This window comes from Periplaneta americana, chromosome 6 (assembly GCF_040183065.1).
Source record: "Periplaneta americana isolate PAMFEO1 chromosome 6, P.americana_PAMFEO1_priV1, whole genome shotgun sequence".
NCBI classification, from domain to species: Eukaryota; Metazoa; Arthropoda; class Insecta; order Blattodea; family Blattidae; genus Periplaneta; species Periplaneta americana.
The window spans coordinates 126,164,023-126,189,206 of NC_091122.1; the positions used below are offsets into that span (position 1 = coordinate 126,164,023).

The 25,184-nt window shown below is 35.6% G+C and overlaps 1 protein-coding gene across 3 annotated transcripts in view; it reads left to right on the forward strand.

Annotated features, from left to right (window-relative positions):
• The window catches only part of Myo10A (Myosin 10A), a 696,078-nt gene that overhangs the window by 193,531 nt on the left and 477,363 nt on the right, over nt 1–25,184 (forward strand). For all 3 annotated transcript variants that reach the window (XM_069828898.1, XM_069828899.1, XM_069828900.1), the window contains exon 3: nt 20,479–20,603. In XM_069828898.1, the coding sequence (XP_069684999.1) occupies nt 20,526–20,603 (78 nt within the window). In that variant the 5' untranslated portion in view covers nt 20,479–20,525. The remainder of the gene's footprint in view (nt 1–20,478; nt 20,604–25,184) is intronic.

Here is a 25,184-nt window from a genome sequence, read left to right on the forward strand (position 1 = left end):
CGTGCTATTTACTTCATTTCATTATTCTTCATTGTACTTTCATCTCATATTTCTCCGAAATCAAATTGTACTTTATTTTTAAATTTATCATTGTTTTATATTCTCTCCGCAAATGATATTGTAAAATTTTTAAGTTAACCTCTGCTTTGTATTCTGGATCCTAGTGGTCAGCCGTAGATGTCGGCCAGATGTCCCATATTGTGGAATTAGTAGTATTCACCCAACCAGAAAATTGGTATCTAATGAGTAGCTCTAGTCATAGTCTGTAACTGGATTTCGCTACCTATCGTAGCTCCCCAAATTTATCACGATTCAGGATGAGGACTGGTCCTATACACTGGCCGAAATTTCCCGAGAAGATTTCATCTCCATGAGAAATCAAACCAGCACATTCTGTGACTCGAATCCTGCCTTATAGCAGGATGCTATGGCGATATTAAGTTTATAAAATCTCACGCCCTGTAAAAAAGGAATGGAGTTCAGAAGTCATGGAACAGGAAAGAAGTTACAACTGTCCTGATAATTTTACCTGTTGCATGTCATACTAAAGTTACTTAAAAAATAACTGTCAAAATTATCCTTCAAAATAAATATTCTACCGGAAATGCAAGACAGACATGTCACATCGCAAGGACAATTCTCAATCTTGGCTGCCTGGGGAGCCGGTCAAAGTAACACTGGCAGGACAAAGAAGAAGTTAAAGAATAATAACAATAATAATGGCAATGGAGTAGCCTACATAATAAATAAGAAAAAAAATGAGATGAATTACAGAAGAAGTGCTAGGATAATTACGAATACCTATACCTGTTTTTTTTTTTTTTAAGATGGGACGTGACAGTTAAACGGCCAAGACCTGAGGCCTATGTTGCCAATATGGACTATCACACTGTCAGCTGATTAAATTAACGTTAGATGGCTGACGTTAAAATATTCATTGACAATTTACTCGAAAAAAAAAATACAAAAATCGACAGAAAAAGAAAGGCGAAATGTATCAAGGTCACATTGTGTGTACAATAAATGGCGCCAAAAGAACTATTGACAGTGTTGTCAGCTCCTAATCAAAAATTTCCTCAACGAAAAAGGCAAAATTTCCCCAAATTTCCTCAACATGTCTCAGAATTTTGGATTTGTGCAGAAAATTCCAGGTAAAGAAAAAATAGATGATTTGATAAGACGTAAAGGTGCTGGTTTGTTCATTATAATACCTGTAAAACTTCCACATTACCCCAATATTTCTTTATAAAATATTTAAGCTTCAAAGTCTGACTAACGAGCGCAAAGTAATGTATAATTTTAAAATTGATCTGAATGAAACGGACATTCACTTTTATTTAGCATTTTTATGGTTAAGTGTTTTTGGAATTATACTGAGAATGTAGAAGCACAATACAAATTGAAGACAGCAACTGCATTCTAAACTTTCATGTTATTTTATGCTGTAAAGTATAATCGAAATACAAATTCTATCATAATATACTGATTTATTTCAAACACATTATGTGAGTGAAGTTTCTTTCTTCTACAGCAAAACAAAGAGTGATTAGCCGTTAGTAACAGTAGGTTAGAAAATGGCAAAGAATTTTTGTAAATAATGAGGTGAAGATTATAATAAAAAAAAACAAGAAAGATTGATTGGTATTGGTGAGTTAGCAAAATTTAAATATTCTATCGCGTACGTGTTCTGATTTGTCGATAACTATCATTCTGATTCAAACGAATCTTCGGATAGACAGGAAGATGAGGTATGGAGAGTCGGAAGAAAAATACAGATCTCATAAATAACATAATATTTTATTCGAAATGGACTTGAGAGATGTGTATTTGTAACACGTGTGTATCAAAGAAAGAAAATGTAAAGTGTTCAATTTTTTATTGTACATTTCTTCCGTGGATTCAATTGAAAGCCAAGAATTCCTCAAAAGTCTAGTATTTTCTTCAAATCCTCAAAATTTCCCTCTTCTTTACAGAAGTTCTCTAATTTGAGGAAATTTCCTCAAATCTGGCAACACTGGCAACACTGGCTATTGAACACTCGCCACGTGGGATCCGTAACTTTGGCAACTAAACCGTTGTTACCATGGCGTCAGGCCTACCACGCTGTGACATTCAGATGTTTTTCCGATCGCAGTGCTTATGTCATGTCCCATCTTTCAAAGAAACAGTATAAGTGAAAAACAGTTCAGTCTATATAAGCCGAAGGCTTGTCACAGTTCGATCTTCGTCGGTTCTTGGAGATTTGTGGTGGTAAAAGTGACTAGGAATCACGTTTTCACATAGTAATGCCATTCTCCTGGCATTAGCAATCCGCCTGTGGTTCAATCACGTCACATTTGTTGCAGACATTGTTAAGCCTCAACAGTTAAAAAGACGTTAAATGTGTAAAACAAGTGAAACTTGAAGAATTTATACGCCACAGATTGAAGGGAAGTGCTTGGTCAGTTATCAATTGTTCTTCGCAAGAGAAAGCGTGAATAACGTGGGGTTTATTTCGAAAGAATATTTACAAAGGGACCTCGTTGCTAGGTAATGGCAAATGGACACCCATTGTTCTGGTCAGGGACAGTTGAGCAGTTGGTGGCTGTGGGTCGAATCAACATTACATTGAGAAAGAGATAGAGAGAGAATCAGATAGACAAAGACGTTTCTGTGGAGTAGTAGGCCATCATTTTTTTAGGGTTGTCATATGTCCCGAAAAATCAAAGTTGTCCCGCCGGAAATGGAAATAGTCGCCAAAATCCTGATTACGACAAAAATGATAAAAGGTAAATGTTGATAACGGAAGTATATTTTCGTTTTATTCACGAAATAGTGTGTACTTAATACGATATATTTCTTGTGTGGTTTTTTGATGGTGCAATTTTAGAGCAGAGAATTTCTTTCATTTAATTAAAAGTTAAATGAAGAATAGGCCTATATCCTATACCGAATTTTATGATTTTAATAAAAGATAAAATAGTTTTATAATAATAACAATAATAATAATAATAATATAATAATAGTGTTGCATCAAAATTCATGGCAAATATAAGTTAAGTACTATATTCAGAATAGGGGATGGGTAATAGTAATAGTAAGAGGAAGAGGAATAAAGTGCATAAGATTTCTGACGATTTGGTGTTGTTAGCAGAGAGGAGACACTATGGAATATGTTACTGGAGCTAAATCACAGCTTTTGAAGTATGGGATGAAGATAAATGCAAACAAGAAAAGACTATAATTATCTGAATAAAAATGAAGAAGGTAAACGTGCGAATTCTAAAGGAGGCAGTAGAAAAAATGGACGTGTTGTAAGACAGTCAGTAACATGAGCTGCTGGCAGGAAGAAAAAAAGGAGGATAACAATTGCAAAGCGAGCTTTTAACAGAAAAAGCAGCATTTTCTGCGGACCTTTGCAAAAAGGAACTAAGGAAGAGATCAATAAAATGTTTTGTATGGACTGTGGTTTTGTATGGGGCAGAAAAATTGACATTAAGACGAATTGAAGAGAAACGACTTGATGCATTTGAAATATGAGTTTAGAGAGTAATGTGTGGAATAGAGAGACAAAATAAGAAATGAAGCTGTGTTTTAGACCGAGAGTGAAGAAAGAATAATGCTGAAATTGATCAGGAAGAGAGAGAGAAATTGGCTGAGTCACTAAGTAAGAAAAAAACTGTTTACTGAAGGATGTACTGGAAGGAATGGTGAACGAGAGAAAATTTTGTGGTAGAAATAGGATATCAGATGATAGACAATATTAAGATTAATTATATGGATCGTATGCGGAGACGAAGAGAAAGGCAGAGAATAGGAAAGACTGGAAAATTCTGGGTTTGCTATGAAGGACCAGACCTTCGGCAGAAAACTGTGAATGAATCAACGAAATCATCACTTTTACGCTATTTGTATATCTCTCCTTGTTATTATGCCATCTTGTCCCTGGAACTGAGTCTTACGGTTTGCGGATTTGTCTGCTTATACTACCTAAGTCTGCAGTTTGAGCCTGAGACAAAGGTGTGTCTTACGACTTACGAGACAGACTGAATTTATGGAAGAATGTTTCTACTTAAAAGCTATAGAAAATCATGAGCATGTGCATATAATAAATGCAGTACCCTTATCTATGTTATTTACATTCACTTGTGTATGTAAATTAGAATTCTGATTTTTAAAGGAAAAGTGAAAATAAAAATGTACCTCAAAACGTTTTTTTTTTTTTTTTTTTTTTTTTTTTTTTTTTTTTTTTTTGGAGTTGGACCAGACCAGACACAACAGGTTTCTCTCCAAATATCCGTTCGGGAATCCTTTTGGGACCACTGAGCTCAATTATTATTGTAGTCGTGAGATTCTCTGACTCATGCTGTGTGATGCAAGTCAGCAGATCGTCGCTTGTTCTCGACGTGGCACACTTCTGTGATTAAGGATTTGTGCATTGAAGTCTAATGAAAGCCTTGACATATGGCAACTGTCGGGAAAAGCTCTGCCACTTTTCATAATTTATTATCAGTCAGAATTAGAGATGAGAACGATATATCGGTTTTTACGAAATACCTATAGGCTATTTCCGTTTCGATATTATCGCTATCGAAATTTTGATTCAATATATCGTGTAATATATCGGTTTTCTCATAAATTTATCGTTTTTTAATTATATTATTATCATCAACAACAAAATAAACACTAGACAACTCCGATAATTCCCTGAAAGTTGGTGCTAATGAAGATGGGCAGTTGTATAATTGTGCAAGCTTGAAATATTCAGTCCAATCAATATGTTGCTCTGATTGGCTAAACTGGAATTCGAATTCAACTGTTTAATATGCAATACCAAATTCAAATTGCGACATGTGTTAATGTAAGACTAAGACGGGAGGTTTATTCACTACTGTTTTAGAGTTAATGTTCTCCAAGACAGGAGCAACTGCCACTCTGAAAAGGAACCGTCTGACCTCAAAATGACTATTAAAACTTTTATTTCTACATTATGAAATGGAAGAAGAAACAAGAATTAAAACCGTTATAACTTTTGTTTACGGCTAGAATTTCTATGCATAATCTAGTATTGACATTCTATTTTCTTATTAAATCTTTTAGTGGGTAAAAATTCTATCATCATCATCATCATCATCATCATCATCATCATCATCATCATCATCATCATCATCATCACCACTATTGATGTTTGGAATGTGGGAATGTAACAATAACTTGCAATGGGAACTTATTGTGAAGTTTGTTAAAACTTACTGTATAAATACTAAGTACTATTGTTGTGATATACCGTAGTACGTATGATATTTCCGTGAAGAAATTCTGCATTAGCATATGATGAAGGATGGGTGGAGCAGAGAAAAATTCTCTCTGGCACCGGGACTCGAACCCGGGTTTTCAGCTCTACGTGCTGGCGCTTTATCCACTAAGCCACACTGGATTCCAATACCGATGCTGGACTGAATCCTCTCAGTTTAAATTCCATCTCTTAGTTTCCCTTTAGTGGTTAACCCTCATGCACTGTTACAGATGTTTGACAGTGGCACAATGTCCAACACACTATGTACAGAGGTGCACTCATTACGAGTGACTAAGTGGCCGGGATCCGACGGAATGAGCGCCGTCTTAAATCACTAAGGGTCTATTCATAGACATTTCGCTAGTCCGCGCTATGAGCGTGCTAAACTAGCCCCGGCTATCGACTGGTTACTTGTAAAGGATTCATATCATATCATATCGCTAACACTGGTTTATGAATACAAGAAACGTTACCTCGCTGATCATCCACCGGAAGCCCGCGCTAAGAATGTCTATGAATACGGCCCTGTGTGATTATTTACGCCTCCTCTCTTTCCAGTGTAATAATAATAATAATAATAATAATAATAATAATAATAATAATAATAATAATATGATCATTATCAGTTCACTGCGTTTGTCATTTTATAAATTATATCGGGTATCACTCTTTTTTCATTGTTTTAAGAATACGTATACTTCATACACACGACTCTGTCGTGAGTAAATCGCATTAAAGAAGTTGTATATTAATAGAGAACTCGTTCCATAGTCACTTTTTCCAATTAGTCTCGCAAAATGTATCCCATCTGTAATAATAGCCGTCCTTTAAACAAATTAGCAATGAAAGTTTTAAGCTGTCGTTCAGTGTCTTCGAAGCTCTCTCTGTTCCCATGGAATATGGTGCAAACAGATTAATAGCACTATTAAGACTGTGTTATAATAGGTGTAATTACAACAAAGACGTCAATTTGTGGAGATATCTGTCAGTTCGCAAAGGAATCTGGGTGCTCTCGTTTCTGTATCTACATAACGCCTCTAATTGCAGCTGTTCAGTTGTCATAAAATGTATTCCAAGGTTGAACACAGCTAGTACTAGTAAATGTCCGTCGTTGACCATCATTGCTGCTCAGTCTGGCCATACAAAATGGATGAAACTTTTTTAATTGGTTTATTTTACGATGCTTATCAAACTGCGATGGTTATCTAGCGTCTTGGTGAAATGGGGGTGATAATACCAACGAAATGAGTTCAGGCTTCAGCGCCAAAAGTTACCCAGCATTATTTGCCCTTAATGAGTTGAGGGAAAATCTCGGAAGAAATCTAAATCGGTAAATTTTATCAACCTGGATTTGAACCTGGACCCGCTCGTATCACAGTCAGATAACCATTACTCCACGGGCAGGACATAGTTGCGCCCCACGGTCAGGTAAGAGGCAGCAGATAAAAAAGGGTCGCTGTTTTGTGGGCATAGTTGCGCCCCGTTCCCATCAGGTAGAGAAAAGGGGCATGGCATAGTTGCGCTCCGATGAAATAGGTAGAGAAAAAGACACTACGGAAACTCGAGCCTCGTAATCAACCAACCATATTGATTTCTTATGCGATTTAATATTTCTTAAAATGAACACCATGAAGTTGGCAGTATTTTATTAACTGTTTTTCTACTCTTTATGCAGCGATTATCGATAGCCTACCGTAAAAATGAACACCATGAAGTTGGCAGTACTTTACTAACTGACATATTCAAATGAGTGAGCCGTTGGAATGTGGGGCCTTAGCAATCTTGACATTTTATTAGTGATTTTCACACCGTCTGTGGCGTATAGTGAGGTTAATTTAAAATGAATGTTAAGTTTAATGAAAAGGGTAAAGAGTTAACAATTCACAATGGTTCCAAGTTTCAATTTTTAAAACCCTGTACCGTAGGGTTAAGAAATCGGTGTACAAACAAAAAATGCAGTTCATTTATTGTGTACGATTGATAAAAAAAGTTTTATTTTAAACATCAAAATTGATCATATGCTAGGCCTACCTGATTTCAATGCAGCTACCATTATAATATTTTAAAGTAATGTATTTATTTTGTGTACTATGTCCATCGGGGCGCAAATATGTCATGTCCATTCTACTACCTGATTTCTTCGGGGCTCAACTATGCCATGTCTAGGCTTCCCAATTGACCGGGAGGCGCAACTATGCCATACCGTACTCCACAGCGGTGGATATGAAGTTTTTCTTCAAGATACGTTGAATTACATCAATTCCACAAGAGAATAACTTTGGTAAAATTCTGAGTGAAGTCATAAAGTGGAGAATTGCGGACTAAAATTCTGAGTGAAGTCATAAAGTGGAGAATTGCGGACATCATTTAGGATAACTAGGAATAAGCAACAACAATGGCAATTTCTACTTTTTGGATTTATGTCTTAGAGTCCTATGCTGTGCTTGGTTTATGAAATTACAGTTCTTCGCTATAACTAATTTTCAGGCCCAAAATCTGTTTAGTTACATCAATCATTCCCTGCCGAATACGTAGTTTTTTCTCAAAATTTCATTTCACCAATGCTCCTTTAACGATTGACGAGTTCTATATTCGGATTTCCTTAATATAATCCTATGTTGTGCGTCTAGACAAATTTCGGAAAAAGTACCGGTAATTCTGCAGAAGAACTAGATCAAGAGAAACGCCATTTCTTCTTTTAAAATTGCGTATTGTGAATGCATATGGTTTTACTTTTCGAGACCCAATTCTTTCTACAGAATAACCTAGAACTATTCGCCTGTTGTACTTAGTAATTAATGGATGATCGCCACCATAATAGCACGTGCTGATGAGACATGTAATTTAATACTTAAGTTTATTCCAGAGGTTCAAATATAAATTTCTGGACGGTGGGTGTCTGGGAGCCTGAACCGCACCAGCAAGAAAGCATTTTTAGTGGCAGCGGAGTTATAGATTATTGTCGAATGAGGTCGTATTTCGACATAATTAACAAACGTCTTTTACCTTTAAATCAACGCCGGACACGAGAGCGGCTCCGTTTAGCCGGCCAGAGCTGCTCTCGCTCTGCAAGGCAAGCCGGAGCAGAACGCTCACGCAGTGGCGGACTCACATTGCACCTACCTTCCCTGCATTAATACGAGGGCTATTCATAAAGTAACTTCCGTTTATTTTTTACAAACCTGTGAATGACGTTACAGAATTGGGTTACAATACGTTTGAAAGTATACACTCTACTTTATTTTTCCACATAGTTTCCAGTCACATTGAGATACTTGTAGTGTTTGACGAGCTTTGAAATTCCGCAATCGTAGAATTCGGCCGCCTGTGACTGAAGTCAACCTACGACGCTGGTTTTCAACTCTTCGTCATCGTCAAAGCGCTTCGAGCCAAGCCACGGCTTCATGTGCATGAAGAGATGGTAATCGCTAGGCGCCAAATCTGGGCTATAGGGAGAGTGATCCAATACTTCCCAGTTGAACTCTAACAGTTTGGTCGCAGTAATACGCGCTGTATGCTGCTGGGTGTTGTCATGCAGGAAAATCACCCCAGAGCTCGACATGCCACGACGTTTGTTTTGAATGGCCCTTTCAAGTTTGTTAGTGTGTTACAGTAACGCTCAGCATTAATTGTGGCATTCCTCTCCAAGAACTCCACTAGCAAAATTCCTTTTCTCTCGCAGAAGACAGTTGCCACGAGTTTCCTCGTGGAAAGTGTTTGACGACTCTTTGTGGGTTTTTTCGGGGAGTGAATACGGCCGCACTGCATTGATTGAAGCTTTGTTTCTGCATTCACATACCGCACCCAAGTATCATCTCCTGTTACAATCTGATCGAAAAAACCATCACCTTCTCTTTCGTAACGCTCAAGAAAGGACAGTGCTTCTCCCATCCCCTGAGCCTTTTGTTCCTCAGAAAGGAGTTTAGGCACCCAACTAACAGAAAGTTTCCGGTAGCCCAAATCTTCGGTAATCACTTTGTACAGAAGAGTACGACTAATCTGTGGAAAATCCTCACTAAGCTCCGACATAGTGAACCTACGGTTTGCTCTAACCCTTTTGTCAATCAAACGAATCAGATCTGCATTCACGATACTCGGTTGACCACTTCTCTCTTCATCATCTTCGTCCATTTTTGAACATACGACACCATTGTCTTACACCACCTTCACTCATTATGTCTGGCCCATAAACTTCACAAAGTTAGTGATGGATTTCACTAGCTTTACAGTTTTTGGCCACAAGAAGTCTCTTTACAGAAAGTACCTCACACTTGGCGGGACTTGCGATTGCAGTACACATTTTGACAACACGTGGCTCAGAGAGGAACAAAGACACGACCTTGACTGTACCGCTGCTCGACGCGTACTGATTTAAGGTACATTCCACCGCAAGAGCGGCGCCACTGTCTCTTGTTACGCACGCTATATGAAAACGGAAGTTACTTTATGAATAGCCCTCGTATAACAAGAGCCACGGTTGTTGTATTCATTCAGTCTGTCAATACGTAATAATTGTAATCCATTGTACAGTATAAACTTTATAACACTCTTATTAATTTAATGAAATAAACTTCGCTCTATGCACACACACATCATTAGGCTTGCTTACACAATCTATATGAACAGTGCTTTAACAATTACATAATGGTATTCATAATATAAACATATGAAGAGTTCGCGGGAAAAACGATGAATGTCACAGTTTTGTTAAGATTGATGTCATTATCTAATTCAATGGATCACTACGAAATTTAATGTTGTTCTTTTGAAAAATGGTAAAAAGGAGAATTATCACCACGAATACAGTACTCCTTTCCTTTATTTTCTATAGAAACAGCACTACATCTTGCAGTTATAGACTCAATTAGATCATTATCTAATCCTTAACAGAAATGTGACATTCATCGTTTTTCCCGCGAATTCTTCATATGTAATAAAGAATTACAATCATAAACACAAGAAGGAAATTAATAATAATCATTCTCTTACACTTTTCTTTTGTATGAATAAACTATTGTAATAAAATCGTACTTCTGTCAATCTGCTTTAAATGGTGACCCATTCGCCTTTGACGCCTGATATGGACAATATGGTTGCGATACATTCATTCATTACTACGAACTACAGGTGAATATTCTAGATTATTCTGTGGAATGTATTCGGTGCCGGAAAGTAAAACCACGTGCTTACAAGCAAACATTCTCATGGGGGTAGATAAAAAAAGTTGTTTTTCTTCCACCATGTTAATAATGTCAAAACAGGTCCTTGTATAAACTTTGGCCACTCGAGCGTAATTACGAGTAAAAAACATAAGTTTCCCTGGGGATGTTTACAGAAAGAAATTGTTAGTTATTTTTCAACATATTCCTCACCGGAGTTGAGGCATTTGTCATACTATGTGATCAATTTTGTATCCCTGTGTCGTAGAAGCCAGCCGCCTGGGATCGGAACCAGCGTTTGACAGCCGTCTGCACCTCTCTGTCGATCCCATGATATGACAAATGTTTCAAATCCAATGGGGAATATGTTGAAAAATAGCTCAACAGTTGTTGTAGCTGTTGGAATAAATTTTCCCAATGAAATTGTTTTCTTTCTGTAAACGGTCCCAGGGAAACGTGTTTTTTACTACCCTTACATTTGCGCTTGAGTGGCCAAAATTTGTGCAAGCATTGGTTTGACATTATTAACATGGTGAAAGAAAAAAAAATCACTTTTTTATCGCCCCCCCCCCAAAGAATGTTTGCTTGTTAGTACTCTATGCTGTTTATTTATTTATTTATTATTGCTATTAAGTTTGAAATGAATACAAGTTAATAAGTACAATGGAAGATAAACTTGCCCACTCCTGAATGAGTAAGACTCGTGCTCAGGAGGGGATTCCAATGCAGACAAAAATAAAATTAAAATTGAGAGTCAATACAGATTAAATAATGTTTAATATGTTTAAACCCAAACTATAAATCCAATACAATTTTTTTTTTATTAATTTGGAGAGGATTCGTGGCTAAAATAATATTGGAATAAAATTTGTTTAATAATCTGGGACCTTGACTCATGTTATAAAAAGCTGCATTGGTTTTACATTTTGATTTAGACAAACGCAGAGAATTAATATTTTTAGTTCTATATTTATGTATATACCTTTCAAATTATTAAAATTTCTATGAAAATATTTTAATAAAATAAAATAGTACATATGTTTAATATTGAAAAGTTTGAAATGTTTAAACAACAATTCAGTTGGGTAATCTTTCTCCTTTTTTAAACAAATTTTTAATAGTTTTTTCTGTAGTAAAATTAACGGATAAATGTTGGATTTATAAGTTCCACCCCAAACTTTAATACCATACATAAATATAGATTGAAATAATGCTAAATAAATTATACGTAAACAGTTAATTGACAAAATATTTCTTAGAACAACAAAGTAACATAATGTTTTACGTAATTTATTACAAATACAATGAATATGATTATTCCATTGTACGCAATTGTTAAGGGTAGCTCAGTTGGTAGAGCAGCTGGCTACGGACTGGAAGGCCCGGGGTTCGATCCCAGGTGGTGACAGGATTTTTTCTCGTTGCCAAACTTTCAGAACGGCCCCGAGGTTCACTCAGCCTCCTATAAAATTGAGTACCGGGTCTTTCCCGGGGTAAAAGGCGGTCAGAGCGTGGTGCCGACCACACCACCTCATTCTAGTGCCGAGGTCATGGAAAGCATGGGGCTCTACCTCCATGTCCCCCAAGTGCCTTCATGGCATGTTACGGGGATACCTTTACCTTTACCTTACGCAATTATTAAAGAAACAATGGTGCCTCCTTTGGTCTAGTTCTTCTGTAGAATTGACGAAGTATTTATGCATCGAGTTGTTGCACATTCGGGAAAAAGGATTTGGGAAAATGTCCATTCAGAAAAATAGCCACTTGGGGTATTGTATTTGGGAAAGAGGATTCGGGAAAACGGCGTGCGTTCAAATCTTTCGAGAGTTTTGAATAATCCTATAGATCGCTTCCGATGGTGCATCAAGGCATCATTACGGCATCAAAAATATCTTCAGTTTCGGCGCGCCACTCCTACAGGGGGACGATTGGGTAAATGCCACAAGTAAAATACTTCATTACGATCGTGAATTTCAGCCTCAGTTTATAAGAGCCGTAAAATAAAGAATTTGACCAGTTACAGAGAGAGGCAATGCTAACTAAAAGCATAGCAATTGTACTGCCCAGAAACCAGGGAAGGACAATGGTTTATGGAGTGGATATGTGGAGGAATTTAAGATTCCGGGACCGGCACCGAATACCAGAGATCTGCGCCACTCCCCGACGCGAACGACTCAGGAGGATTCAAGGTCACGTGACACACGTGCTGGTATTTACTGTCATCTGTTTCAAGACCCGATGTGTTGTTGGCAATTGGCGCTACAGTCGTTAGTATTACAGAGCCCATGCGAGTTGCGTGTTAACGCATGTGTTACGGTTGACCTGCTTGCCATCTTCCCTGATTCCATTATTTTATCGGACAAGCTTAATCAAAACTGAAACGGAATCCAGTAGCGCCGACATCAAAACGAGAGGTAAAGAATGGTGCTTTTCGTAGCGCATTTTTTTCCAACAGCTTAATGATGCAGATTTTATTCTACTAACTCTAGGCCTATCAGGTTTGCTACTGCCCTTCCTATAGGGTTCCCATTCGTCCTGTTTTTCTCGGGACAGTCCCGTGTTCTGATCATATGTCCCGGTGTCCCGACTTTTTTTCAAATGTCCCGCTTTTGAATAACCTTCCTAAAAAGTGGATTACGAAAGTTGTTCTCTTTTCAATAAGTAGCGCTCCTAGTGACTAATTCAAAGAACATTATTTCTATTGCAATGTTGGTGATACTTAGAGCGATGCTCTTTTCTTCTCTCTCCATGCTTATGTTGGCATTATCAGTTATAATTTCCGTTTCCGATTATATTCAGTATCATAGCGTCATAGCCGAAAGTTGAGGTTGTATAGTGCATTATAATTTTGTACCGTTTTTCACAAATGCAGTGTAAACGATAGCATCAGAAGAGAATTCCCATTCATCAAAGGTGCGGATGAAAATGTGGAATATACATTGTGCAATTCTAGATTTTGCATTTCACATGATGGTCGGTCAGACATGGTCAACCACGTCCATAAACCTGAGAAATACTTGAATGCATCTTAAAATATTATCTTCACTCTTATTTACAGTACCTACCATCAAGTTGTATTTTAATAATAATAATAATAATAATAATAATAATCATCATCATCATCATCATCATCATAATTTCAAAGTTTGCCCAATGGGCATTAGGATGTATTTTTATAATTTGTTTAAAATGTGATTGTGACGTAAGCTGTGATGGATTTATTAAAAAATTTGTCGTTTTTATTGTCCCTTTTTTTTGCAAAATTTCCCAGGTTTTTAAGTAAAAAATTGGAAATGTCTCAGTTTTTTAAATTACATATGGGAATCCTACCTTCTTAACACTCAGTTAAAATTTACACACTCCCTGTCGGCCTCTGACATCTAGTGGTTATCATGTTGCCCATTTCTTCGATAAATTAAATTTAAAATTCTTAGTATACTGTTCGCGCAACAAAGAGAGAGACACAGCGAGGAGTAAAACTACAAGTTTCCTTCCTCTCTTACATCTTTTCCCCAATGAAATAAATTCTTTCGCTCCCACAAACTACCGGAACTTAGACAGTGTCTGAGAGTAAGATACATTACTGTTCCCCCAACAAATATACCCGGTGTGAGGTAAAACTATAAATTTGCTTCCTCTCTTTAATCTTTCCTCCACTTCAATAACGGCAACTTTGGTCATCTCCTTTCACTCCTATATACTACCATAACTTACACAAAGTCAGGGTGTAAGATCCATTATTGTTCGCCAAACAAATAGAGATCCGATGAGAGTTCTCGGCGGAACGATTGTTGCGAATAAGTTGTAATGGCTTCCGTCACTCAGATCTTTAAGTTGTCTCGGAATCGCCACCTCTGTCATAACAATCTTTTTTATCAGTCATCCGAGGCCTACTGTAGTTAATGACGTTACTGTATTAACAGAAAGTGTGAGCATATTTCTCGAATTTCAGGCTCATACATGTTTCACGTTAAAAACTGTCATCACACATTTATAGCCAAAAATTATTCTCTTCAGTGGCAAAGCTAAGGTGTAAACACTAGATAGGCTGTTGTTTTTTCATTTTGTTACATTTCCCCGGCAAAACTTCGACTCCAGCATTGAAATCAGTACGTTGGGGATTCTTCTGCAGAACTTTTTCTATTTTTTTCGCACGTTTTCTCTAACTGGTTCGGATGCTGAGCTACGTTTCTCTCTAGAAGGTGAAGTTGCTCATAAATTCGTTCCCCTACAGTTTCCAAAGGAACCATCACAGCATTCAAGAATGTTAAATGTGACCTGATGTAAGCAACCTCAATGTGAAGTCATCTTTAATAAGATACTTAGCACAGGAAATACAAGTTGCTTCATCTTCCAAAGAGGAAATAATATCTTCCACTTTTAGTTGATTTTAGTCGTTAGAGAGTAAGAAAACAGAAAAAATACTTAGTATTTTATAATATAATAATCTAAAATAGTCCACACGTGTGGAGTAACGGTTAGCGTGTCTGGCGCGAAACCAGGTGGTCCGGGTTCGATTCCCGGTCGGGGCATGTTACCTGTTTGAGGGTTTTTCCGGGGTTTTCCTTCAACCCAATATGAGCAAATTCTGGATAACTTTCGGTGTTGGACCTCGGACTCATTTCACCGGCATTATCACCATCTCATTCAGACGCTAAATAACCTAACATGTTGATAAAACGTCGTAAAATAACCTACTAAAATAAAGAAATAGACTAAAATATGTTCTAATGCATAATTAAACATCTTTAGTCTCTATAACATTAGCAGTGTTACTTATATTTACATAAAATCCGATGTCTATTTATCACTGATCAAGACAGAGACTCACGGACATCAACGCGCTAGACGAAATTCAAACCTTCGACTATTGCTCCCATTATGATTAAAGTTCCTCCCCTAGCCGTTGAGTACATCGCTGCTGATAATATTATATTTCTACTGTCTATTAGTGCTGTCCGTGTAATTGTCCCTGTTACTGGACGTCGTGTATAAAATTTAAATACCCCTTGACTTACTGCGACGCAACCCAACTTACAGTAATGTATGGTGGGTTATCTAATACTACGCTGAATAGAATGTAGTACAATACAGTCATTCAGCAGTCCGCACCGTGCCGAGTGGAGTAGGTCAATCAAACAGCAAAAATCGCGGATGTTAGTTATACAATATGTAACCCTATTTCGTCCATTGAACAATATATCTCCTTTCAAAGGAGGTTGTGCCTGAAGTTGCAGGATATGCGTATATAATCGTCTATCGCAAGGAGGAAAATATTTGTTTAGGGAAAGACATGTAGGACTAAACATTAATAACAATTGTCGTCTGTAATTCCATATTCCAGCCACCACCGCGGTATAAGGATAGTGAGCGGGACTCGTACTTTGAGATTGAGCTTGGTCGTGGGTTCGAAATCCGCTTTAGCTGATAACTTGGTTGGGTTTTCTCCGAGGTTTTTTTTTTCCAATTCCAAGCCTTATGGAGAAGCCTTAGACAAATAACATAAAAGGACCTCAAACTCAATGTATACTTTCGAGAGACTATCGAAATTTATAAGCGAATGTTGTAATCTATGGCGGCTAAAATCGGAACTACATGTTACACAGCTCGATCGGTATTACACGTATCCATTACACCTATAATATCATTATTATTATTATTATTATTATTATTATTATTATTATTATTATTATTATATTAATGGCGGCCGGGTAGCTCAGTTGGTAGAGCAGCTGGCTACGGACTGGAAGGTCCGGGATTCGATCCCAGGTGGTGACAGGATTTTTTCTCGTTGCCAAACTTTCAGAACGGCCCCGAGGTTCATTCAGCCTCCTATAAAATTGAGTACCGGGTCTTTCCCGGGGGTAAAAGGCGGTCAGAGCGTGGTGCCGACCACACCACCTCATTCTAGTGTCGAGATCGTGGAAAGCATGGGGCTCTACCTCCATGCCCCCCAAGTGCCTTCATGGCATGTTACGGGATACCTTTTTTGTAGGGGAGACTGTTGTACCTTTAAACACTTTTCACATTTTATTTTTTTTTTTTAATTTTGGGAAATGAAATTTTTTAAATGAAAAAATGCTTGAAATAATTATTGAAGATTCCTTTGCAACTTCCTGTATGTATTTTTCTGTTTTACAGATTTATTAAGGATGGAAAAAATAAAATGAAGGGATATGTAATGTGTTCAAAGGTACAATAGGATCATGTACCTTGGAACATACACTCTTGTAAGTTGGAACACATGGAATATAGGAGGGAATATAGCTGTAAAAACTGACAATCATATTTAAAATGTATTTGCAATCATAAACCAGAGCAGGCTTCTCCGATTTAGATTTTATTTCCTGGAGAAGCAATAACTGCTTCAACAGTTTTCTTCAAGGCATCCGGATCAATTGGGGACCTCTTTAATTCCAGACATACTTCGTGACATGACCTTAAAATAAAATAAAAACAAAAACCGATAGTATCGTGTAATTTGGAACATGTTCCATGGTACAAGATGTTTTGTGTTCAAAGGTACAAGAGGGTGCACGTTTAAACAAATATGGCTCCGAAAACTAAGAGAGTCAAATAAATCATGGAAATTAAAATATGTTATTACTCACCAGATGATAGGGAACACACCGTACTTGAAAGATATTAACAAATGCAATCTGGTTTTGTGTTAGAAAACATACATCAATGAACGAAATGTTTACTTTTGGTACTAAAAAAAACTTCTTTTGAATACGGAACTCACACTTTGCAATAAATCAAACTGAAACTACGACCAGAGCTACTTAGCGGCTTTCTCTACAATCTACTTCATTTTGAGTCCTTTAGGTAGCAGCAAAAATTAAAAAACAAGAAATGTTCAAAGGGCCACTATGCTAAAGGTACAACAGTCTCCCCTATTATATTAATATTATATTATATTCTTATATTAATATTATTATAATATTGTATTATTATTATTATTATTATTATTATTATTATTAATTCTGTGTTTCATATTACACCCCATAGGAGCAGTTCAAGTAAAATATTTAAATGTAATTTGGAAGAAATGTTCTTCATTACACTTGAAAGAAGTACAAAATATTTCAATATGTACGAAACTTTAAATCAGTTAAAGAAATTTAATCTTAACAGATATTCCTCAATATATCATAGCCAACAATGTGATGGCTGTGTAGATGAATCGTAAATGAATTAATGAATTATTAACTCGAAGCATTACTATGAAATGTGGCTTATATTAACTTAAAATAACTCCTTAGAGGGGATATTCGGTCACAGAGATCATAAGTAAAATCGCGGAGAATTCGCCGTACTGAAGAACATTCTATACCTAATTCTTGGGAACGTTGAAGAACCAATTTCGTTGGAGTAACAGCCACACTGTCACGAACCACACGTTGCGCAGTAGTAAACTGCTCCATGACTACACACACAATGACGGAATGCGAGAAATTCAGACTGAATCAACAATCGGAATGTTTATGGATATCGAAATGAAATAAAATAATATCCGCAACCGACAAACAAAAAAACACCAAGAGATTCAAAACCGCGCGCTTTTTGAATGACCCTTTGCATATGTTGTTTTGAATGATAAAATTTAGGATTTAAGATTTTAACTAATATTGTTTAATCAATTAACTAAATCCCAACACGCCAGGAATATAAAATTAGACCTAATCACGTAATTTTAAACTGAAGTTCACAAATAAATGAACTGTGAAATAGGTATTTGGATTGTTAAATTAGTATCAACAAGAAATCCGTATCCACGTTGTAAATTTTAACAACGTGATATTTTCTTCGACGAATATTGAATAGGTTATGTAGAAATTAGCAAACAAATAAGCAATATGCAGGTTAAAGAGACAAATACAGAAATATGCAAGTCAAGACGATCAGAAATATACTGTGTAAGTAAATGAAGACATACATATGGGTAACCAAAATAATTTATCAATAAATGTGTTATTAATAACCAATGTAATGTAATATCATCATTGGCCAAGTTTAAATGCATTGTATGCACTGTGTCCCAAAAGCCGTGGTGGAGTTTCAGAGAATTTCATTTTTTCAATGAATAGAGGTAAAAATATAATACTGGTGTCGGATCAAAATAAAACTCTCAGAGTTTCTGATCTGTAAGTTTGAGGCAGTGAAGAAAACAAAGACGGTAACAATCTAGCAAATGCAATAATTTTCTTTGTTACATTTAATTATACAAGATGGATATTCAAATAAAAGTGCAGTGTTTTTGTGGCTGACTCATTAAGCATATCCAAATAAAAACCATAACATAAATTAAGCTGCTGTGTAAATAATTAACTAATAATATTATTTTACTTTTTTATTGTTGATTTTATTTGTACACCTTTAATATCAAGATAATTTCGCTCGCGTAGGATCTTTGGGTAATCAGTAGGCCGTGAACTATTGCTGTGATTCTGTTTCTGTTGTCAAACATTATATAATATGGCTTTTATTATTTTTCACTAATTTCTGTTTTATATATTGATTATGATAATAGTGATTAAGACAGTGATAAATCATGGTAGACCGTGAACTATTGCTGTGATTCTGTTTCTGTTGTCAAACATTATATAATATGGCTTTTATTATTTTTCACTAATTTCTGTTTTATATATTGATTATGATAATAGTGATTAAGACAGTGATAAATCATGGTAGACCGTGAACTATTGCTGTGATTCTGTTTCTGTTGTCAAACATTATATAATATGGCTTTTATTATTTTTCACTAATTTCTGTTTTATATATTGATTATGATAATAGTGATTAAGACAGTGATAAATCATGGTACATCAATTTCAAATCTTGTATTTGCCTTTGTAACTGAGCGAATCCATGAAAAAAATCTGTCAGTCAAGGGGTTTGACTATGGGACCTTCCGAATGCTTGCCTAGTGTGTTATTTTTTAGCCACCTCTCTCAGTGAATTTTATTTTATTGATAGTTATAAAATTTAATTTTCTTTATAAATAAACATATACCATGAGTAAGCAAATACATAAATAATGACCAAGGGATATGTAAGATTTTCAGGCGAAAATAATGAAATAAATTATGAAGATAAATATATAATTAATTATACGCGGAATAAATATGGGAAATGCCTGTTATTATTCAGTTGAGAAGCTTTTGTCATTCAGTCTGCTCTCAAAAAAGCTGGAAGTTAGAATTTATAAAACTGTTATATTACCGGTTGTTCTGTGTGGTTGTGAAACTTGGATTTTCAATTTGAGAGTGGAAGAGAGATTAAGGTTGTTCGAGAATAAGGTGCTTAGGAAAATATTTGGAGCTAAGAGGGATGATGTTACAGGAAAATGGAGAAAGTTACACAACGCAGAACTGAACGCATTGTATTCTTCACCTGACATAATTAGGAATATTAAATCCAGACGTTTGAGATGGGCAGGGCATGTAGCACGTGTGGGCGAAACCAGAAATCCATATAGAGTGTTAGTTGGGAGGCCGGAGGAAAAAAAACCTTTGAGGAGGCCGAGACGTATAATATTAAATATTGGAGGATAATATTAAAATGGATTTGAGGGAGGTGGGATATGATGATAGAGACAGGATTAATATTGCACAGGATAGGGACCGATGGCGGGCTTAAGTGAGGGCGATAATGAACCTCCGGATTCCTTAAAAACCATTTGTAAGTAAGTATAATAAATATGATAATTTAATTATTTAGTATTATTATTACCACTGATGTAAAGATGGAACTTATTGTTTCCGATTATAATGCCTTCGTCTTTCGTTCTTACACTGTTCCATTGTGAATGAAATTTCAACTCTTGTCTTCTGATAATAATGTTGAGGTACATTAACACATTTACATTACTGCGGCATGTAAGAAAATCTTGTAGTCAGCCATTCAGAATATTTTCATTTAGTTGTTCGCCTGTGGAGTTCATAGATGTGCTGCACACCAGACGGTACTGCGAGTTGGGTTGCATTGTTCAGGCGAAGTGTGGTGAACACGTTATAACAGAGTTCATTTATTTCTCCACAGATGGCGTCCTGACACTGATTCACGCAGCTTAATAATGCAGCAGACCTATGACGGAGGGAAAATTTGAAACTACAGTTGAAGAGAGCACTACAAGTTTGGCAACAATGCATGGAGAACTGGACAAGGTGAGTTTAGTTTTTTGTTCGCCGAAAAGCTAAGCTATAGTATTACTGCATGGCAATTGTACGCGTCGCGTTGTTGATTTGACTAACGCTACTTGTCGTCCTTACCCATCAGATTTAGGCCAGGACTGTATGTAGATTATAAAGATAGAATTCCTTTTATTGTGTGATGAACAGAATGTGATTATTTCATCTGTGATATCACAATAATAAATGTGCAAATACTACTCTATTATTTATAAAATTTTATTTGTTTAATATTTATTGCTACATACGATAGTTTTGTTCCAGCAAACAATTCTGAGCGCGTTCGGAACTACGGGGAAATACCGACGCCAATTATGTACGGTGTCAGAACCAGTTCGGGATTTTACGTTGTAGGAACCTTTATTGAACTTTTCTTTCACGGCCTTCGGAGTTTCTTCTCATATCTTAATTCTTCGTAAAAAATATTGTTATCACCTTCCAAATCACTCATACTGGACTATACTATTTTATTTTAACTAGGGTTGCCAACTTTTTAAAAGAAAATACGGGAGATTAAGAAAACGACATTTCACATATAAAATTGGCAAAATATTCAGTTCAGTTACTAAAAAGCAACTTTATCATACACTTCGACTGCTAGGCTTAAATTAAGAGTATTGTGAGACAGATCGTAATAGTTGAAATCAATTGCAGTTTGCAGCTCTGATTTGATTGGATGTGTCGTACTCTTGTTTCGAACATCTGTGCATTGTTTATGAGATAAAACATCCTCTTTGTAAGAACATTACTACTTGGAATGCATAGAACAAAACTACAGTCTTTCCAAAATTGTAATATTAATATTATTCGATTCTAAATAGGTGAGCACTAAAACTCATTTCCAACAGCATTACTTTCTGAAGAGACTGCACATTTCATAGCATCTCCTGAGTAACAAAATTCATCATATAAACAGTCATCATTCACGGCAAAATCAAATGTTTAGAATAGTTATTTTTACATTATGCAAAAATAAGGGAGAAAAATGCTCGAAGAGAAGAAAAATACGGGAGCCGGGAGACTGTTAAAAATTAGGGACAAATATGGGAGATCCCGGGAAATAGGGAGAGTTGGCAACTCTAATAATTTTAACCTACCTAGTCTCGAAGCTTTTTAATCGTCATCTTCAGATTAAACCATCTGCGCATGCGCCAGCAGTTCAGAATTCCTAGTTCCTGCTCTTAATCGAGAACAAATTTCACTCGTTCCGAACGACTTCCAAAGCACGTTAGAACAGGGAACTGGGAATTCAGTATCGGTTCGGAATTAGTTCTAATCTTGTTGGAACACACATTGAGCTACTGCGCATGAGCAGGCGGTCAATTCTGAACAAACCTAATACGAAATAAATACATAATAACGGACGTAGCATACATCCGTCTGGGCAAGTACGTGTTCGGGGGGCGGTTCCTATAAAGAGCTATTTTGTACTAAATGGAACATAACGCAAAATCAATAAAACTATAAAATCAATATAATTACTATAAAGCAGGGATAATTACGAAGATAAAAGTAAAGAATCAATTCAGGAACAGAATATAAGTTGGAATGAATAATTAGCCTATATTGAAATTTCAGAAAAAAAAAAAAAAAAAAAAAAGGAAAAACAAATTGCTTAATTTTGTTCATAAATTTATTCAAATGAAAATTGCCTAGGGCTGGATTTATTATCAAAATAGAGTTGTATAACCTTGGCCCGTATCTCTGGCTGTGATTTATTCCAATGGTGTAATATTTAGGTTCAGCTAAAGCAAATGTCAAATTTCTTCTAGGAAGATAAACACGCGATTCTTCTTGATATATTTTACTGTTTATTTGAAAATATTTAATAATGTATACTTATATATTTGTTCAATTTGGGAAACATTAAGGGTCCCTTCACACGAGGCCACTTTTGCTAAATTTTTGTAGAGCATTTTTCAGTCTTCCAGTGAACAAGGACGTAGAAGGAGATATACTTTTGGCAAATTTGCTCATACGGAGAAAGAATAGACGTTAAAATAGAAGAAGAGTTCGAGTCTATCCATTAGTTTTGGAAAGGCAGAATCGAGGACTATTCCATACCTTGTTCGATGATTTACATCAGGACAATAAAAATATTAATTTAAAATCACGAAAATGAGGAACGATACGATATAAAACATATTTTTGTTTACTTTTTAAGAATTCAAAATCAAATATAATAGGCACCAAACATGAAACCAATCATAGCACGCACGAGTAATTCAACCAATATAATAGAAATAGGTGTCTGTAGTGTAATGGCAAAGTCAAAGGCCGTGGTGTAATTGCACCCAGGTTCGAACCTGAGATGAGCTAATTTTTCATCTCTTTTTTAATATTTTATTTAACTTAGTACATTATTTTAGATTCGTTATTTTATTTTAACGTGAAACAAAGAGGATTTTACTATATAAATAATATATCCGTAATTCGCACTAGTCCAGCAATTTAGTAGTCTATGGTTATATTATTATTATTATTATTATTATTATTATTATTGTTATTATTATTATTGCTATTCTATATTATTATTCTATATTATTATTCTATATTATTATTGTGGAATCCTGGGAAACGAGAATACAGATGCTTTAGCAAAGAAGGGCAGCACTGCTACTTACAGACCTGTTACTAAATCTACGTATTACTCTGTGAAAAGATTTATTAAATCTACATACTTAGACTTCAACAAACAAAATTTTATAACACAATCTGAACGGAAAAAATGGAACTCTCTGCATCATAATCCACAGTTAATTCCCGATTTACCACGAAAATCGTTTGTAGCTGCATTTAGATTGGCAACAGGCCATGATTGTTTGGCCAAACACCTGCATAGAATTGGAACATATCAGTCCCCTAACTGCCCATTGTGCAAGTCAAATCAAGAAATGGATTCGGAACACCTCAAAATCTGTGCTTCAGTGGCTGGCCATGATAATATCTTTGAAAAATATTGGAGTGCAAGAGGTCAAATGACTTTATTGTCAAACGCCTGGCATTAGAAAACAACAACAACATATTAATCTGTTGTGATATATCTTTTTAATTAAACCTGTACACTGTCGTGACGGTGTAGGGAATTGGTGGTCCAAGAGTCGTCCGTTAATAGCGCCACTAACTCACGTTCGCAGCGCCACTAACGCGTCACTAAAAGTGGCTTCGTCTGAAGGGACACTATAATTAAAATAAATAAAATTTGTTCGATAATCATTTCACTTCTTTCACCAGATTTTAATTATCCACTTTTGAAGTAGTATTAGTGGACAAAGTATGAAGTAGATATTTAAATATTACATGACTTGATAAAACTAAATAAACACTGTCAGTTCATTTAAATTATGCACAAGTTTGTTCAACTTGTCACCAAGGAGTAGAAGAACATTCATTATTTTCCGTTGTGGGTTCGGTAAATATAGATCTTTACATTTTATTTTTGTAGTCAAAGTTCGATTTTAAGAGAAAGAAAATCCTACACTTCGTGGATCACTTCTCGTACAGATCATTCATCATTTGGATCCCAGTGATTGTAATAATAGTAATGTTATAATGACTATTGCACTTTTACTACGTCATACTACTTTTGACCAATAAAACGGTACGAAAGGACGTCTTTCAAACAATCATGGTTGCTTATCACACAATTATATCGCTTCCTTATCATTTGTTTAATTTTATCGCTTCCTTAGCGTTTGTTTGTTTTTATCACTACCCTAACATTTGTTACTGTAAAACATGCTTTGCGATCGTAATTTGTTTCCCGCATAGATAGTCAACTGAAAATGGCGGTTCCGTTCAAACATTTTGGTGAAGGTAACATTAGTAAAATAGAATTTTAGTAAATTAATATTATTTTATTGTAGTAGAGTACTTTATTTCTTTCAATCTTTATATACTTTTTCCTGTTATTATCACCTTCCTACCATTTGTTTCTTTATTTTCCAACATGTCAAACTGCAAATTCTTTTCGGCAGTATAAAACATGCTTTGCGATCGTCATTTGTTTACAGCATAGACAGTCAACTGAAAATGGTGGCTCCGTTCAAACGTTTTAGTGAAGCTAACATTAGTGAAATAGAATTTCAGTAAGTCAATATTTTATTGTATTAGAGTACTTTATTTCTTCTAATCTTTATATATACTTTCTTCTAATCGTGTAATAGTCAATTAAATCTTACTCGAGTTTTGATTTTCTTTAGGTAAATCAAAATCTCTAGTAAGATTACTGTTCATAATAATACTGTAATAATAAAATATAATAATAGTAATAATAATAATAATAATAATAATAATAATAATAATAATTTATATACAGTGCAGAAACGTGGGTTTTAAAAAAAGAACACAGAGAAGGCACTGATAATTTTTTAAAATAAAATATTGAGAACGATTTTTAGCCCCATTCAAGAAAATGCACAATGACCAATTAGGAGAAATAGGGAATTAAGAAGCCTATACCTGAAACCAGATGAAGCAATAGTTAAAAGTAGAAGACTGGGCTGGTTAGGACATCTAATAAGAAGAGAAAAACAATTCCTGATAACAGTGGCGGCT